At 40.2% G+C, this 18068-nt stretch overlaps 1 protein-coding gene across 2 annotated transcripts; it reads left to right on the top strand.

Annotated features, from left to right (window-relative positions):
* Positions 1-8834: 8834 nt before the first annotated feature.
* On the top strand, positions 8835-17803 carry macc1 (MET transcriptional regulator MACC1). 2 transcript variants are annotated; one of them, XM_066715566.1, is made up of 5 exons: positions 8846-9257; positions 12453-12584; positions 13300-15344; positions 15758-15946; positions 16084-17803. In XM_066715566.1, the coding sequence occupies exons 2-5, from the start codon at positions 12461-12463 to the stop codon at positions 16291-16293; spliced, it is 2568 nt and encodes an 855-aa protein (XP_066571663.1). In that variant the 5' UTR covers positions 8846-9257; positions 12453-12460; the 3' UTR covers positions 16294-17803. The 2 variants fall into 2 exon arrangements, with proteins under 2 accessions (XP_066571664.1, XP_066571663.1); XM_066715567.1 differs by lacking the exon at positions 16084-17803 and having other exon boundaries at positions 8835-9257; positions 15831-15918.
* Positions 17804-18068: the final 265 nt, after the last annotated feature.

The raw sequence follows: 18068 nt of genomic DNA, 5'->3' as shown, positions 1-18068 counted from the left end.
ATTAAAATGAAATTAATGAATTTCTAAATTATGAATACAGGTGTAAGTTCAGATAAATTTAACCTGCTATGTCTCCAAGTATCCAGATTGATCAATATTGATTGCTAAATAACTTTGCATTATGCTTTTAAGAATGCCTCTTCCAGTATTTCACACCCACGGATGTTTACAATAAGCTTAGCTTATTATGTAACATATATACAGTACTGTGCAAAAGTTTTAGGCAGGTGTGAAAAAATGCTATAAAGTAAGAATGCTTTAAAAAATAGACATGTTAATAGATTATATTTAATCAATTAAATAAATGTAAAGTGAGTGAACAGAAGAAAAATCTACATCAAATCCATATTTGGTGTGACCACCCTTTGCCTTCAAAACAGCATCAATTCTTCCAGGTACACTTGCACACAGTTTTTGAAGGAACTCGGCAGGTAGGTTGGCCCAAACATCTTGGAGAACTAAGCACAGTTCTTCTGTGGATTTAGGCAGCCTCAGTTGCTTCTCTCTCTTCATGTAATCCCAGACAGACTCGATGATGTTGAGATCAGGGCTCTGTGGGGGCCATACCATCACTTCCAGGACTCCAGGATAGTTCTTAATGACTGTCGCTGTATGTTTGGGGTCGCTGTCATGCTGCAGAATACATTTGGGGACAATTAGATGCCTCCCTGATGGTATTGCATGATGGAGACATATCTGCCTGTACTTCTCAGCATTGAGGAGACCATTAATTCTGACCAAATCCACAACTCTATTTGCAGAAATGCAGCCCCAAACTTGCAAGGAACCTCCACCATGCTTCACTGTTGCCTGCAGACACTCATTTGTGTACTGCTCTCCAGCCCTTCAACGAACAAACTGCCTTCTGCTACAGCCAAATATTTCAAATTTTGACTCATCAGTCCAGAGCACCTGCTGCCATTTTTCTGCACCCCAGTTCCTGTGTTTTCGTGCATAGTTGAGATGCTTGGCCTTGTTGCCACGTCGGAGGTATGGCTTTTTGGCCGCAAGTCTTCCATGAAGGCCACTTCTGACCAGACTTCTCTGGACAGTAGATGGGTGTACCAGGGTCCCACTGTTTTCTGCCAATTCTGAGCTGATGGCACTGCTGGACATCTTCTGATTGCGAAGGGAAGTAAGCATGATGTGTCTTTCATCTGCTGCAGTAAGTTTCCTAGGCTGACCACTGCATCTACGGTCCTCAACGTTGCGCGTTTCTTTGTGCTTCTTCAAAAGAGCTTGGACAGCACATCTGGAAACCCCTGTCTGCCTTGAAATGTCTGCCTGGGAGAGACCTTGCTGATGCAGTATAACTACCTTGTGTCTTGTTGCTGTGCTCAGTCTTGCCATGGTGTCTGACTTTTGACAGTAAACTGTCTTCAGCAGCCTCACCTTGTTAGCTGAGTTTGGCTGTTCCTCACCCAGTTTTATTCCTCCTACACAGCTGTTTCTGTTTCAGTTAATGATTGTGTTTCAACCTACATATTGAATTGATGATCATTAGCACCTGTTTGGTATGATTGTTTAATCATACACCTGACTATATGCCTACAAAATCCCTGACTTTGTGCAAGTGTACCTAGAAGAATTGATGCTGTTTTGAAGGCAAAGGGTAGTCACACCAAAAATTTATTTGATGTAGATTTTTCTTCTGTTCACTCACTTTGCATTTAGTTAATTGATCAATATAATCTATTAACGTCTATTTTTTAAAGAATTCTTACTTTAGAGCATTTTTTCACACCTGCCTAAAACTTTTGCACAGGACTGTATTACAGATCATATTAAAATACGGTACAGAAATCTATTGTACAGAACAGCCATAAAGTACAGTAAAAGACTGGGCACATCATAGGGGACAGGCAGAGGACAACTGAATAAAAAATATAAATAAATAAAGAATCATTTCATTGATCTATATTTATTCCTGGATGTATTTATTTTAATCATGTTTAATTAAATTAACACATATATAGCAGAATAAACATACATTATATTCTAATGATTTATTTACAATACACTTCAACAAGGGTATGAAGAAATTAGGCTACTGTATATTTTAGGATTTCTTATTTTTTTAATAAAAAAGTGAATGTTTATTAATTATACACAATTTATCATTTGATCTTTCCATATATATCATATGTAGTTTATAGACTACAGATCATGTTATTTAATGTTATATGTCTATTGTTGTGCAGTGATGTTATTATCACTCAAGGTGGCTGCAATCTCAGATCTAGCCTGTATAGAGGTTTATAGTTTGATTAGTAGACCAAATATAGAGACTGATGACATCACTGTGATGAGCTCATACAGTCTGAGCCCCGCTACGCTATGATTAGCTAGGCAGCTTGATTTGAAAATGTCAACACTTCTGTCATGTAATGCGAGGGGTTTGGAGAGGTCATGGAGAATGACTATTGGACAGCTATTGAGCCATTGAGCATTTCGCTGCCGTGTGTGAAGTGGTTGGGATGAGAATCAGCACCTCCATGTCTGAGGCCATGGTTCCCTCTTGGAAAAGAGTGGATTGCCCTCTCCAGGTTAGGGGGGAGCAGCTGCCCTTAGTGGAGGAGTTAGTTTAAGTACTTCAGGGTTTTGTTCACAAGTGATGGAAAGAGGGAGCACGAGGTTGGCAGGCAGATCGCTGCAGCGTCTGCAGTATTGTGGGAGCTGTATTGGTCCATGGTGGTGAAGCGGGAGCTGAATCCTCGGACAAAGCTTGTGGTTTACAAATCAATCAGTATGCTGCCATCGCAACCCTCACCAGGACAAGCAGTGTAGAAAATGGATGGATGGATCTCTTATTTATGCTTTTCTGATCAAAAATAAAGTCAATTACAGCAGACCCAGGTTTTCATTCAACACTTCCTGGTGAGATGCATCAGAGAACGAACAACTGGCAGTATATGTTTGTGGCCCTAGCAACGAGATCAGAAACAGCTCGACTCTGCAGCAGGTCCACAGAACTTCTGTAAGAGTTTCTTTCTGCTTCATTCTGCCAAGATGGGCATGCTGGCATTTATCTTGCTTCTCCTTTAATGTGCATCCGATGTGAACTCTTGGGCTCTGTGCCTAGATCGCTCTGCCTCCTGAAATCAACCCCAGACTGAAATACAGAAGCTGTTAACATTAATCATTAATCTCTTCAAATTAGCATGACATGCTTGGTAAGAGCATAGAATATGGGCTGGATTTGTTTTATCAAAAAACAAAAACAAATATACTGCACATCCCAAGACACACTGTTGGTATGAAGCACAATCCATACATATAAATAAATGAAACTTTGAAATAGAAGTTTCCATTCTCGAGTAGGGATAGGTGAAGGAGGTGCTTTTTGTAAAGATCGAAAGAAATGCCAAAGCCTTAACTGTAACTGTATGAATGTACTGTACTGTAACCTTCTGGCATGACTCCTCTGGGATGGAGGGGAAAGACATAAGTGAACAGTTCTCAGAAAGTGCTTACGAACAGGAAGTGTTACGGATTTGGAACAAAAGGATTATTATGATGTGGATCTTGGCCTGCAGGTAAAGCGGGCCTCATTACACTTGCTCTTTTGGCCTCCCTACCATGAACTCTCAAGAGAGGACTTATCTCCCAAGCCCAGTGGGTTTGTGGGTACTTTGGCTGTGTGGTTAGGGCGCCCCGAGACGGTTAGCAGAAACCCAGGGTTAGATATCTAGACATATGCTAAAGAGATGTATAGCCCCTATTGTAATGCACCATGTGATTTTGTAACCATAACTGCTAGCACAGCATACAGATTTCGACATCCTTGTCTATTTTAAAGTACCGAGGGGCCTCCCCTTTCTCTCCTCAACTCACTGAAGACCAAGACCGTGAGGACCTGAAATACGGCCCTGTCACCCAAGCCTCTGATCAGCAGTCCACCTTTTCCTTGGACATCAGAGAGGTAAGTATCTTTCCTGTTTCAATGCTGCAAGAAGTAAAGTGAACAGTAGTGAATACTATACAATAGACTGGAGAATTAGTTATACAACTTTTAAATTTGAATTCAGGGTCATATTTGTTTTGTAATCATCACCGAAATAAACAGTTTATTAGCTAGTTTCTTTCATCACCACTCAAATTAAATTACTTTTCTTTAACACAGTGCAATCCCTGCCAATGCGGTGTACCGGTTATACATTTGGTAGCTCCGTAATTCCTTGATGTTATGTAACACACTGGGTTCAAATACATTTCAAACAGCACAGATGTTTTTAAATCACAATCAACATTATGCCATGAAGACTTTTGGGGATTTTCCACGGAGCACTTGGAAACCACTTCAGAAAGGTTTACAGTACGCTGCCACACAAAGCCAAGATTAGATTAGACTACTTCATAATTACCCTATTCTTATGTTATTGGGAATTTACCATCATGAAACGTTTATGTTTAGGGAGTTTATGTACAAAATCACATGTATGCAATATGTAACAAATGAAATAGCTGTCAGTGTTGGTGTAAAAGCAGAAGAGAAAGTAGTACTTAAATAGATATCGTAATAAAGCCACACATTAGATTCCTGGAAAGAATCGTTAGATTTGTGTTAGAGTTCATTCTTTAGTGAGGGGTAATACTAAAGAGGTTTAATATATGTATTTATTCATTATAAATAAACAATATCCTTTTAAAAAACTTATTTATAATCACTCCAGCTACATTCTCTCAAGTGGGAGCCCTGTGTGTCCTTGAAGTCATTCCTGCTGTGCATTCCTGTTTGAGCCTGTCTGAGCAACTTTGCCTTTAAAGTGTGTTTCCGTGGTACGGGGGGGGGGGTTTCCAGGTTTGGGAATGGTTTCTGTTACTTGTACATTGTGGTTCTGGGAAATTTACCTTCACTTTTGTTCATAGTATTCCAAAACAGTTCTATGCTTATATTGACACGGGTCATTTACATGGTAACGCCAGACTGAGCTCTCACCCATAATATTTAAAAAGAGCAAAATAATATCCCTTCACTTAATTTAACATATATTTCCTTCAAAAAATATCATTAATCATCACACACGACTGTACCGCTGAGAAACAAGTCATTTACCCTGCTAAAAGAGTATATTTTCATAGGCCTCGATAACAATGAGAAAGCGCTTACAGTGTCCCGTCAGCAGGAATATCTCCATTGGACTTTTGAAAATTCCTGGGTAAGTTACAGTCAGAGGCATTTATTAGAAGCTAGAACTGTTTTGGAAATTAGATCAAGTCCAGGCTTTCCTATAAACTGCACAGTCAAACAACAGTCCCATTATTGAGCACATCATGACCTAAAGATCCTTCTTGGAAAAACCCTGAATGTTGTGCTTAAATGAATTAACAATTCAGTGAATTAATGAGTCCACAAGGTTCTACTGCAATAAATATGGAAATGAAATCGATAGGAACAATGGGATTTTCTTGTTATTAGATTTGGTAATTGCCATAGTGATTGTCTGCTAATACTGTATCATGGCACAGGTGCGGTTTTTAAATCATACGTGTAGCTTAAGTTGCATGTAGACCACCCCAGTGTGCACCTGCACGGTGGACTGAATAGTGTTTCTGTGAATCATTTTCACGCCCCAGTACCTTGACGAATCTATTCTTGAGCTGTAAACTGTAGTCCTTCAACACAATGTGTTTTTTTTATTTATTCTCAGAAAAGTCAACCTGCAATGAGTGACAGAATTATGTTCCAACACAACTGTGTCAGAAGTGTCCGACAAGCCCCTTTATAAGCTGATAATTCAAAATATTCCCAGGATACATTTGACTTATCCGTGCATAGAGTAATATATAACATGGTTAATAAAAACACCATGTGCATACAACTCAAGGGAAAACGCCAGTTGAATTCTCACTGGGACTGATAGACTTATTTCCCTTACAGCACAGCCATACGTTAACACAAAATAATATAGCTTGAAAACAGAAAAGATACACCAGATACACCATTCCTTTTCGGTGCATTTCGAAGGACAACAATTTTACATTTGCTGACAGCTGACCCTGCTACCATTCCCACCAAAGCAGTATTGTCCCATATCAAGAAAATAAATTAACTTTTCTCTACTTCAGCATTAACTCCAAGCCAAACAAATAAGTTATTTAAATGGCTTTCAGCAAGTAGTTTATTACTGAAATTCGCTGCTGCTTCTCCCTCGGTGGCGTGTGAATAATTAATGACGCAATCAGCAGGATTCTTTGGTGTAATTTTGTTTCCATTGATCAGTTTCATAAACAGCATAACAGAGGCAGTTCAACAATGAATTCATTTTGACATTTGATTGAAAGAAAGAGCATTATATTATTTGATTCTTTAAAGATGAATGACGTAGTTCATAAATTGACACAATGATGTAAATGTTATTTTAGAGTTGTTCCATGATTTTAACACAAGAGGGTGCTGACACACACCGCGGAGATTTTTTATTTATTTATTATTATTATTCTGTTTTTTTATTAATAGAACGTAAATATATATATTTTTTCCAATGTATATTTCTACTATCGTGGACATGAACACATCAATGAGTCAAATATATGAATTACTAAATCAAGGGGAATTAAATAATGATTTGTATTATTTACAGAGTGTGATGGAACCAGACATTTGTCAGCTTTTCTATATTTATTTGCACTTGCACATATTGCAACATAATTCAATCAATCACTAAAACAGGTATTATATTATTGATTGCAGTTTATTTTTTAATCAATACGGAGGCAAAGGTCACAGGTCACAGGTCATAGGTAATAAAGTCACTTTCTAATTTGGGGATTAACCTGGTTTCAGCACTGCATCACCAAATTACATTACCTCCCAATTTAGTTTCTTCTAAGTAATGTATTTTGTATCTGAAATCTGAAGACAAACGTGTTTTGAGAATATCACATTTAACATGTGTTCTTATAATGCTAACAAAGAAACAAAAAAGGGTTAATAATATATCCATCTACTATGTTTTTACACTGCCAGGTAGGTATTAGATTTATGAACAGGAAGTCTAGTCCTCCTGTTAGATAATCTGGAGTGTCGAGGCTTTAGCAACATAAAAGTCCTCAATCTTCACTGTTAAATACCTAAAAATGAATATATTGAGAAAATTGATTAACTTGGGTTCTTCTAACATTTACTTAGGTTAATCACTCAACATCAATTCAATGGTTCTGGTTCTAATCCAGTGCTGAGTCACTAAACAGAAATTAATAGATTTTTTGTGTGTAGATATTCCTTAGAACTGTCAGTAGGATTTATGGGGCCTCGGATATGACATTTTTGGTATCTAATCAGAGAAGGTGGAGACACACAACTGACTCTCATGCTTCTTGCGTGACTCATTTGGAAAAAATGTGTTCAAAGGTTCTTGTCCTTAAAAGGGAGCCTCGTTTTCATAACAGTAAATTACAATGTATCATTTCATATACAGAAGTTCAATTTAATTTAGACATTGGAAATGGGCTCTCCATCAGCAAGCTGGGGAAATCTGCAGCCCTGCCAAATACAGGGTCTGGTGGTAGTGTAATTAATTAGTTAATCAGCAGTACTCATCCCATCGTTTAGATCAGATTGAGTTAAAAAGAAATACCGGAGAGGTCAGCAGATTTAGTTCAGATTCATGGTGGCCAAAACACTTGATTAAATGTCATAAATAAAACATCACACTCCATTGATCAGTCATAAAGAGGAGAAGACACAAGAGTGTTTTTAAAACAAGGGGATATGTATATTTATAGTCTTATTAAGGAAGTCCAATTATTAATTGAAATAGCAAATGCAATTTTAGCCAGATTTTAGATGCTTGACAAAGAGACTGAAAGCAAATTATGTTGTCCACACACAAGATTTTCAACTCATCCCCTAAAGAAGGGACACTTTGAGGGGCAAATCGAATCAATTGCCCACACCAAATGTAGTTGTGTTTTTGTAAAGGAACCAGGACAATATAAGCGTCACCCCCCCCCCCATCTGAAGTGTATTTTATGTTCCACATTCTATTACATTACTGTTTATTTTGAATAATATTGAAACATTCTTGCAAAGTCATTGCCCCAAATATTGTAAACAGCATTCAGGGAAACATCATTAGTGTAAAACATGTGACACCACTCTTAAAATCTTTTCATGTAAACATATCTTGTGTGGCTTAATTTTCTGGATTACAGTTAAGCTTTTTGGCATTTTATGTGAGAAGATTTGTTCCCCGAGGAATTTAACCTCTTGTACACTTCTGGAATTCTGGGATTCAAGTGCCATTATTATTATTATTATTATTATTATTATTATTATTATATAGGCCCAGTAGTAGTAGAAGCAATTTAATGTCATGACCTACCGTTTTTTGGTGATTTACCGTGCAAATTCACAAAGCTTTATAATCCATAATTTATCTAATATTTTATGTTTGTAGCAAACCAAATTAACCATTAAAAATGTAGAAGTATGCAGAACTATCTTTCCTGAAAATGTCTGTTTGTATCAGTCAAGTGATGTAAGTAGGCTGCATAATAACAATGTAATCCAGACCTAGCTGTGCGAAATATAAAACAAATGCTTAAAACGTTATGGGATCGTCGATACCTGCAGTGCAAGTTCAGCCAGACACTTAATAGTGTCTTTGTAATGAGTGACAACGGTCACGTAGCAGAGCAACGCTGCAGTTACATCATACACGCATGCATGCACTTTTCACAAGTAAAAGACAAATCTCTAAATCACTGTGCATACAAGTAAATGATCGTTTAATAGCTCAAATGTTTTTAATTTATTTCGAGAGCCAAATAAAATAGAATAAACACAAACAACCGTTGCTGCGTTTCAAAATCTAAGGTGGCGTTTTAGCAGCACAGATGTCTGCGCAGATCTGCAGAATCCCCCCTCCCCATTGGTGGAGCTGCGCAGGCCTGCGGAAATCTGCGCAGCACGAAGGCGACCGGAGACATTACCGACAGCCGGCTGGGAATGACTTCCTCTCCGCACCGAAACTCGCTTTCCTCCGGGTTTCAGGTGTTGAAACTGCGGCGCGGTGGGTTCTGGGAGTTGTAGTCCTGCCACCCGGGGCGGCTTTGGCACAAACAGGACAGCAACGAGTGGCTGGACTAGGAGTCCCAGGGTGCTCGTCTGAGACAGCCGAGCTGCAAGGTGTTTCTGCGGCTACCTGACACTCCCTGCTGATTTAAAGTCACAGCTATAGCATGGTAGTGCTGTATCAACTGGGAACATTCCCAAAGAACAGTATTTAACTGGGAATTAGTCTGTGGAGATGGTGAGTGTTATTCTATCTATTTGTTTAAAGTTTTAGTTTGATTGCTTTAATATGTGGAGTCCAGTTAGTTAGTTGCCTTCCTTATCAGTGTTTTCAAAACATCCTTAAAGTACTAAGGAGTAAATATGTTGCAAAGACTCAAAGGTCAGAGCGCAGAGTAGTCTGGGGTTTTGCAGCATTCATACATGAAACAGTGTTATGTTGTGCATTTGAAATCGTTATTTGAGTGTCTAAAATAAAGTGCTACGGTACTACAGAAGTATCAAACGACACATCTGTGTGACAAAACAGCTGGAATGTCAACTAACTTCAATTACTGCGACGCGTACTGGGTTTACAGTATGTTTTTCCAGGTGTTTGTAACGTTTTGTCAGTGAACAGCGCAGGATCGCACTGGTTTGAATGTCACCCCCCTCCCCAGCTGGGAGACAAAGCCAGAGGGACTGTGCAATTAAAAAACAAGCCCAACCTGTTTTTGTGCACTGGAGGAGGAAACCACTTTGGCGGTGACACTGTGCTCCATGTGCCAGTGAGTTTCCCTCTACGGAGACCGACAACTGTCTGCAACTACAACTGACCCTGCGTGGGAACAAAACAGTAACACGTTAATTACCCTTACATGCCTGAGGAAGGGTTCAGTAATAATCACCACAGTGATCTATCCCACCGGTTAGATCTCTGCTCCTTTTATGGTGAGGTTTGTGCTGGAAAAATAGTATATGGTTCACAGCTGGATCAGAAGGGGCCTCAGTCTTCAGTCTTGCAATTCAACTTTGCTCAGTTTCACAACAATTGCCATTTAATTGAAGTATTCTGGGAGATCTTGGCGCAACTGATGGGTCTAGTGGCTCCTAAAATGATGCATATTTGCTTGTTGCTATTAAGTAGTGTTTATGTACACTCACCTAAAGGATTATTAGGAACACCTGTTCAATTTCTCATTAATGCAATTATCTCACCAACCAATCACATGGCAGTTGCTTCAACGCATTTAGGGGTGTGGTCCTGGTCAAGACAATCTCCTGAACTCCAAACTGAATGTCTGAATGGGAAAGAAAGGTGATTTAAGCAATTTTGAGCGTGGCATGGTTGTTGGTGCCAGACGGGCCGGTCTGAGTATTTTACAATCTGCTCAGTTACTGGGATTTTCACACACAACCATTTCTAGGGTTTACAAAGAATGGTGTGAAAAGGGAAAAACATCCAGTATGCGGCAGTCCTGTGGGCGAAAATGCCTTGTTGATGCTAGAGGTCAGAGGAGAATGGGCCGACCGATTCAAGCTGATAGAAGAGCAACTTTGACTGAAATAACCACTCGTTACAACCGAGGTATGCAGCAAAGCATTTGTGAAGCCACAACACGTACAACCTTGAGGCGGATGGGCTACAACAGCAGAAGACCCCACCGGGTACTACTCATCTCCACTACAAATAGGACAAAGAGGCTACAATTTGCACAAGCTCACCAAAATTGGACAGTTGAAGACTGGAAAAATGTTGCCTGGTCTGATGAGTCTCGATTTCTGTTGAGACATTCAGATGGTAGAGTCAGAATTTGGCATAAACAATATGAGAACATGGATCCATCATGCCTTGTTACCACTGTGCAGGCTGGTGGTGGTGGTGTAATGGTGTGGGGGATGTTTTCTTGGCACACTTTAGGCCCCTTAGTGCCAATTGGGCATCGTTTAAATGCCACGGCCTACCTGAGCATTGTTTCTAACCATGTCCATCCCTTTATGACCACCATGTACCCATCCTCTGATGGCTACTTCCAGCAGGATAATGCACCATGTCACAAAGGTCGAATCATTTCAAATTGGTTTCTTGAACATGACAATGAGTTCACTGTACTAAACTGGCCCCCACAGTCACCAGATCTCAACCCAATAGAGCATCTTTGGGATGTGGTGGAACGGGAGCTTCGTGCCCTGGAGGTGCATCCCACAAATCTCCATCAACTGCAAGATGCTATCCTATCAATATGGGCCAACATTTCTAAAGAATGCTTTCAGCACCTTGTTGAATCAATGCCACGTAGAATTAAGGCAGTTCTGAAGGCGAAAGGGGGTCAAACACAGTATTAGTATGGTGTTCCTAATAATCCTTTAGGTGAGTGTATGTTTCCAGTTTGACTCATATTAGCAAATTACACTTTAAAATTCACCTAGTAATGGTGGATTTCGAAAGCCAGCATGGGGGCTTTTTCAGGGTTTCAGGATGTATCTCAGCATAACTACCTGGATAGAGGAAACCGGTGAAAAAACTCAAACACCGGATTCAGTTGCTTATGGGATCGAATGAACCACATGCTTACCTTACATATTAGGCATGTGCATTTGGGGTTATCGTGTGAACATTTAAACTCCAGACATAGTCGGCATATACATTTTAAACTCTAAATAATGAAATTTGAACACGAGGGAAAAAAAGGAGAAGAAAATAAAAACACACCGAACTGCAGAGATTGAACTCCCCGATGAAATGTCCGAGGAACAGAACTGCTGCTGCACATGAAGTCCGTTTTATTCACTGAATTGATATTTCTGAGTGGATGGTAAATTGCAACAAAGTGAGTAAAGGCTTAGGAGGAACAAAATACACCAGTAAATCAGGTCATTGTAGCTGCAGCTTGTCCACAGCATTGCCTTGTGGAAATCCCCCCCCACCCACTTAATGAACAAGAAATTAAACTGACTTTAGGCTCATTTGCATCTCTCCAAACACAGAGAGACGCAGTGTCTTCCCCACATGTGTTTTTGCATACTCCTAAAAATGTTTCTGAGGGAAATGAAAGACAACATTAAGTGTTTATTACTTGGGTTCACACAAGCAGGCAAAAAATTGTAATATTAAAGCATGCGGACTATATAAAATCAAACATTATTAGGGATGAGTTGAAAAGTGACCTTTTTAAAACTGCATAGCATGATCAGCTGTGGAGTGTAGAAATGACACCGCAGTTCACTTTGGGATGACACACTGTAACCCTTACCCAGGCAGAGGAACTGCCCACACAGTGGAGGCTCCTGGGGAAAAGCAAAGCAAAACAGATCTCATAGTTTATTTCTCTAGAAACACAAACTCCAGGAGGCAGGGACTGATGGTGACGAGGAAAGTAGGCCTGTTTATAAAAATGTGATCTTTGGTTTGTAAGTGTTTTTCAAAGGTCATTGAACTTTGCTACCCTTGCAGGTGTAGAGATGTCAGCTGCTAGAGCACATTCATTTCGCAGTGGAAGTCTCGCTCGGAGTAAATCAGAGGGGATGCTGATTGACCTGGGTGATGATGGACCCTTGAACAACAACAACAACAACAATTTTAAAGGTAACATCTGTTTGGTATTTGTTCAGCATGGAGTTTGTTCCATGACTTCAGATATTATTAGTGAAGCATTATATAAGGTAAGCAAAAGGGAGTCTGTCAAGGTCTTTCAGTCAGCCCAAATGTGTTTCATCATCTGTAATCTACTAATCTTGCTGATATCTCATTGGAAAGAAACTGTGCGAGAACAGAAAATAGCTCAGCGCTATGTGTACTGAGGAAAGTCAATCTATTTTTCAGTTTCTGGAAATGCACTATTAACAACTTAGTCAGAAACGTGAAAATGTATTAAACTCCAAAACCAATTTTGTATTCATAGTCAATTCTAAGCACATATTTCTTTGTATATTGTTTTTATGTTAATGATGATGCCACTGATTGAAATTCATTCATGTGTACTGGATGTGATGCCCCTTAAATAGTTGTATTACATTTTGAGGTCCCCCTTTCCCTCAAGAAAAGATATATTAAATGGCTATGAATGCCTTCACAGAAATGGCCGTCATTAAGAAACGCACATGGTTTTTGTTTGATAGTACATAGGTTTGTTGTGTATACATCCAAACATGACCACTTACTATAAGTCATGTAACGTTCTAAAACAGGAGGTCTGAATTGAAATAAAATGTAATCTCTGTCTAAAGTTATGTATTATTTTGACCAATTTCATGCCATTTTTGTATAATAAAAAAAAAACATATGTATTTATTTATTGCAGGCAGTTTTGCTGCAGCTAATATAACAAACTATACAGAATGGCCCATTTTACAACCAGAGCTTCAGCCCTCGGCCAAAACCACAAACCCCTTCTGGAACGGTCTCTCTGGGTCGAATCCCTTCCTGGACGACATTGAATGTCAGAGATCAAAGGCCAATGTATCCAAATTGAAAGAGGACCCAATTGCTATCTTCGGTGACGACAATGCAGACTCTGTCAGCAACTCCTCCGATGAGATGAACGCCGATCACATTTTGAATTTGACAAGGAAGAGTGTGAAAAAAGCGGGCAGGTGGAACAGCGCGTCTGATATCCTGGACATTTTAGATGGGAAACAACCCCCCGGACAGAGCAGCGCAGCTCCTTCCAGTCAGTTCCTGAAACCCGATTTCGAGTGGCTTAAGAATGACAGGGAAGCCTACAAGATGGCCTGGTTGAGTCACCGGCAGTTGACTAGATCCTGCCTTGATTTGGGGATCATGAGTCAGAGCCCCGGCTGGGCCCAGACTCAAGCAACAGAGACACAGATTGTCTGTAAAGTAGACCACCGTGGGGGATCTGTACAGTTGCCCGATTCTGACATCAGTGCCCATATTCCTGAAGGCCATGTAGCCGAAGGAGAAATGCAGGAGATTGCACTGAAAGCGATGCTCGACCCACCGCAAGGACTGAACAATGACCTCTCCACGACGGTCAGCCCTCTTCTGGAAGTGAGTCTCAGCAACCCGAACACACACCAGTGCATTTCGCTGGAAATGAAGATCGCTGGCGAGATCAAGAATGATCCCCTCAGCCAGGTTATGTCCGATATTGTATGTTTGCGTGGTCACAAAAAAAACGGACCTTTCGAAAAGATAAAGAACTGTTACATTTATAAGGACATGTTACAAGTGAAACTGGAAGATATCAAGTCTCAAGTTTATATCATTGCAGCAGCTCAAGCCCTGGTGCTTCAGCCGCCAGCTTCCTCCATCTGGGACTACGTTGAGAGACGTATGACGGTCGGACTTTATGGCCCAAAGCATATCCACCCCTCTTTCAAAGTGGTGTGTGCAATTTTCTGTCATAATCAAATCCCACAAAAGCTTGCATTTTCAGATGCCAAAAAAGCGAACAAGAACTTGCCCCCAGTTGTGCTGCAACTTTGGGGGCAACATCAGTTCAGCCTGAAGTGGCTGCAGAATCTCCAGATTGTGATGACCTCAAGTGAGTCCATATTTGAGGTCGAAGCCATGGATCAAATGAAAGAGGTAAAGCAAGTACTTCTTAAAATGGGAAGAGTCATCCGTCTGCCATTTGCATTGTTTAAAACCCGACCAGGAGAAATGGGCCCCTTTAAAGTACAAGTTCAAGTCAAGGATTTGAATCGGGCAGTTCTGGCCGAGATCAGCGTGTTGACCCCAGGGGCTCCCCTGCGGCTCTCGGAGAGGTTGGGACAGAGACGGCTCGAAAAACGGAAAGAGCTGGCCTGTTCCGCTGACGTTCCCGAAACGACAATGCCGCAACCCCCCAAGTTCCAGGATCGGCCCATGGACGTGAGGCGCTATGGGGTGGCGTTAAAATCCGTCCTCCGGCAGCCAAAGGTCGAGTACCTGTTGGAGTATTTCAAAGGAGATACCATTGCGATCCTCTCTCTGGAGACGGTGAAGTCCATGGGACTGAGCAAAGTGAAGGAATGGTACATCGGCTTCCTCCGAGGGAAGGTGGGTCTCGTTCACTGCAAGAACGTCAAGGTCATCGGCAAAGAGCAAGTGATAGACTTCTCTGGGTTGAGGGTCACTACCCAAGGGCTCCTCGATCAGCTTCTGCTGCCCTATAAGAAGCTCACGTACATTTACTCTGCGATCCAGACGCTGGTCACGGAGAACATTCCTAGTTGGAAGGACTTCGCCGAGGCCCTTGGCTACTCCAGCTTGTTGATAGAGGATATGGCCAGAGTCCGGGCGCAGACGGAAACCGAGAAAGTTGCCTGTGTCCTTGAGAAGCTGAAAGAAGACTGCCATTCGGATAAAAGCAGGAAGAAATTCCAACATGAGCTCATAGCTGTAAGTAGGAATCCTTTCTTCCCCCCACCACATTTTTAAAGATTTTATCATCCACCCCAGATATTGAAGACTATTTGCACTGTTTTTAATAAAAATCTGTCATGCTCTAGTCTAGATGCATTTTATTTTACAGAAGTTGATGTGGTTTGAGAAATGTGATGATTGGAATTTATGCAAGATCAGACGTCTTCAGTTCAAGGTTCTGTGTTGGCCTCAAAAAAGGGAAAGGGATATGTGATGTGTTATTCCTGGATAATTTTATTTCAGTGTAGTTTCATTGCCATCTGAAAATAATGTTTTTTTTCATTGAAAAGCCTCTTGCGATCACCAGCAGTCTGGAAACTGTTCTGCTTGCTTTGGCGACGTGGTTCCTACTTTTCTTAAAACTCTTTTGTTTTCCTGCATTGCATCAGGGGCTTCTGAAGATTGATTGTCAAGGCCTTGTTGCGCAGCTCACTCAAAACACAGTCCTTCTCTCCACTGCAGTAGAGCTGGGCATTAGATGGAGGGAACTGGCTGAGCGAATGGGCAAGCTCTCGAGCGCTCAGATAGCTGGCTATGAGGCTCCCCACCGAGGGAAGAGTGGAGAAGTCGGCCTTCAGGTTTGTTCCCCGGTGCCTACCTAGAGTAACATCTTCCAGAGAGGCTTGGTGAAATAAGAAGTTAAATTAGTATCTGTTGGAAATTGTTCTTGCTGTAGAAGGTTTCAAATGGTTTAAGAGGTTTTCTGTCTCTGCAGTCCATGTGGAAACCTGCGTATGACTTCCTGTACACGTGGAGCGCGAGTTATGGAGACGCCTACAGAGACGTGTTGCAGGACCTCCACCTGGCCCTGGACAAAATGAAGAACCCGGTGACTAGGCAGTGGAGACATCTGACCGGAGCGCTCATTTTGGTGAGCTGCATGGACATACTTCGGGCTGCCGCCTTCCCAGTAGCAGCACAGTAGTAGAGGGTTTACCATGTCTGTACAGTGTGGACGTGTTTGTTACATTTTTAGCTTCATTCACAGCTCGATTTTGACTTTTTTCAAATACCTTTTACTTCGGAAAATAATTTTCAGAAATCATTTTGGTCTGTGTGTTTTTATATTTTTGTTAACCTGAGAGATAAATACATGAAAAAGAGTTCTGTTTTTGTTCACTGTGCTTGTGTAAATGCACTGGTTATTTAATGTTTTGCTAATACCTATACATTTGACTAAATAGGCATCTAAACAACGGACATCGTTAAATTTAACTTTAAAAAAACAAAACTCTGGAAATGATTATAATGGAAGTTATAACAAAATTGAAAAAATAAAGGCTTAAGAATAAAACATAAGGAGCATCTTATAAGATTATCTCACGAGATATTCACCGTTACAAAGTAATGCTATCCCAAGAAAATCTATGTTTTCCGTGGCTACTAGGTCATTGCATATTTTCTGCCCCCTATCTGTTACACACATTGGTTTCTAGTTTTCCAGTAGTAGTCCTATTGTACACAACTTTAATAAGCATTCAAAAATATCCTACAATTGTATAACTTTTGTTTCTTTTCCTGTATTCTGAAATGTGATCCTGCCATTGTAGTTAAAGAGATAATGAAGGGTCATACTTTTTAAACCAGATTTGTTTTGTTTTGTAAGCGTCTCAATGGGTCCCTGTCTCCGTAGCTTCATGCTTTTATATGCATGTAACTGAAATATCTGAACAAGTCTACAGTTGGGAGATGTATCTTAGTCTTAATATATTAATCTCCCATTGTATTTGATGCTAATAAAATATGCTTTATTGGGCGAATTGCGGACTATCTTTAAAGATAATTTGACATGTTTCTTATCAGCCAATAAATCAAATATTTTAGAAGTAAAAAAATTGGGATTGTAAACTTTGTCAACAAAACTCTGAGATATCGTTCTGTAGTGTGTTACAGTCCACAGAGAGGCATCACAGGGAATAACAAACCAGAGACTAATAATCTCATAGCTGTATTGGTAAATTATCTGTATGACAAATGTAATGTCAAGGTTATTAAATTGTAGTATTACAATGTAGTAAAGCAATTTCACCCACATTGTCCCTCATAAATTTGAATGCGGTGACTTTCTTTACTGTGATATGGCAACTGTAAAAGCTGATGTATTTTGTATGATGCATTCAAAGAAGATTCAGAGAATTGTCTGTCCAGTGTACTGTACCCATAAGGTGACTTCAGTATTTTAGAAAGTAGTAGTTCACCGATTGCCTTTAGTGATTTTTTTAAAACAATGTGCTGCTGAAACCATCCTTTAGAGATAACCGCTGTGAAGAGTTGTGTAAGTGTGGAGTCCTGTCAAAAGTATACCTTTTAAACAAATACAAAAAACAGGTCATTGTAGCTGTATATACATGTATTAATAGATTAGTCAATGAACTGTGTAATGTCAAAACAATTGCATTTATAAAATAAATGACTTGACTAACGGTTTTACGCCATCCTGTATACACATACATAATTGCTGTCATGAATATACTTTTTATTGCATTGCTGTCATTTTTCTGATATTGCAAACGTAGCAAAAAATGAAAAGGGGTGGGGGGGGAATGCTACTGGTGCCACACAGCACACTCGTTACATTGTGACCATTTTTCTGGAGAATGCCATCCATTCTCACTTACAGCTGTCAGGCTAATGAAAAAGCCAATGGCAGTGTTTGTCATGGGAATTCCTTCAGGACTGCACCAGACAATTTGTCAGCAT

This window comes from Amia ocellicauda, chromosome 10 (genome assembly GCF_036373705.1).
Source record: "Amia ocellicauda isolate fAmiCal2 chromosome 10, fAmiCal2.hap1, whole genome shotgun sequence".
Taxonomy (NCBI): domain Eukaryota; kingdom Metazoa; phylum Chordata; class Actinopteri; order Amiiformes; family Amiidae; genus Amia; species Amia ocellicauda.
The sequence above is the reverse complement of the archived record's forward strand: the minus strand, read 5'-3'. Positions and strand labels throughout refer to the sequence as shown.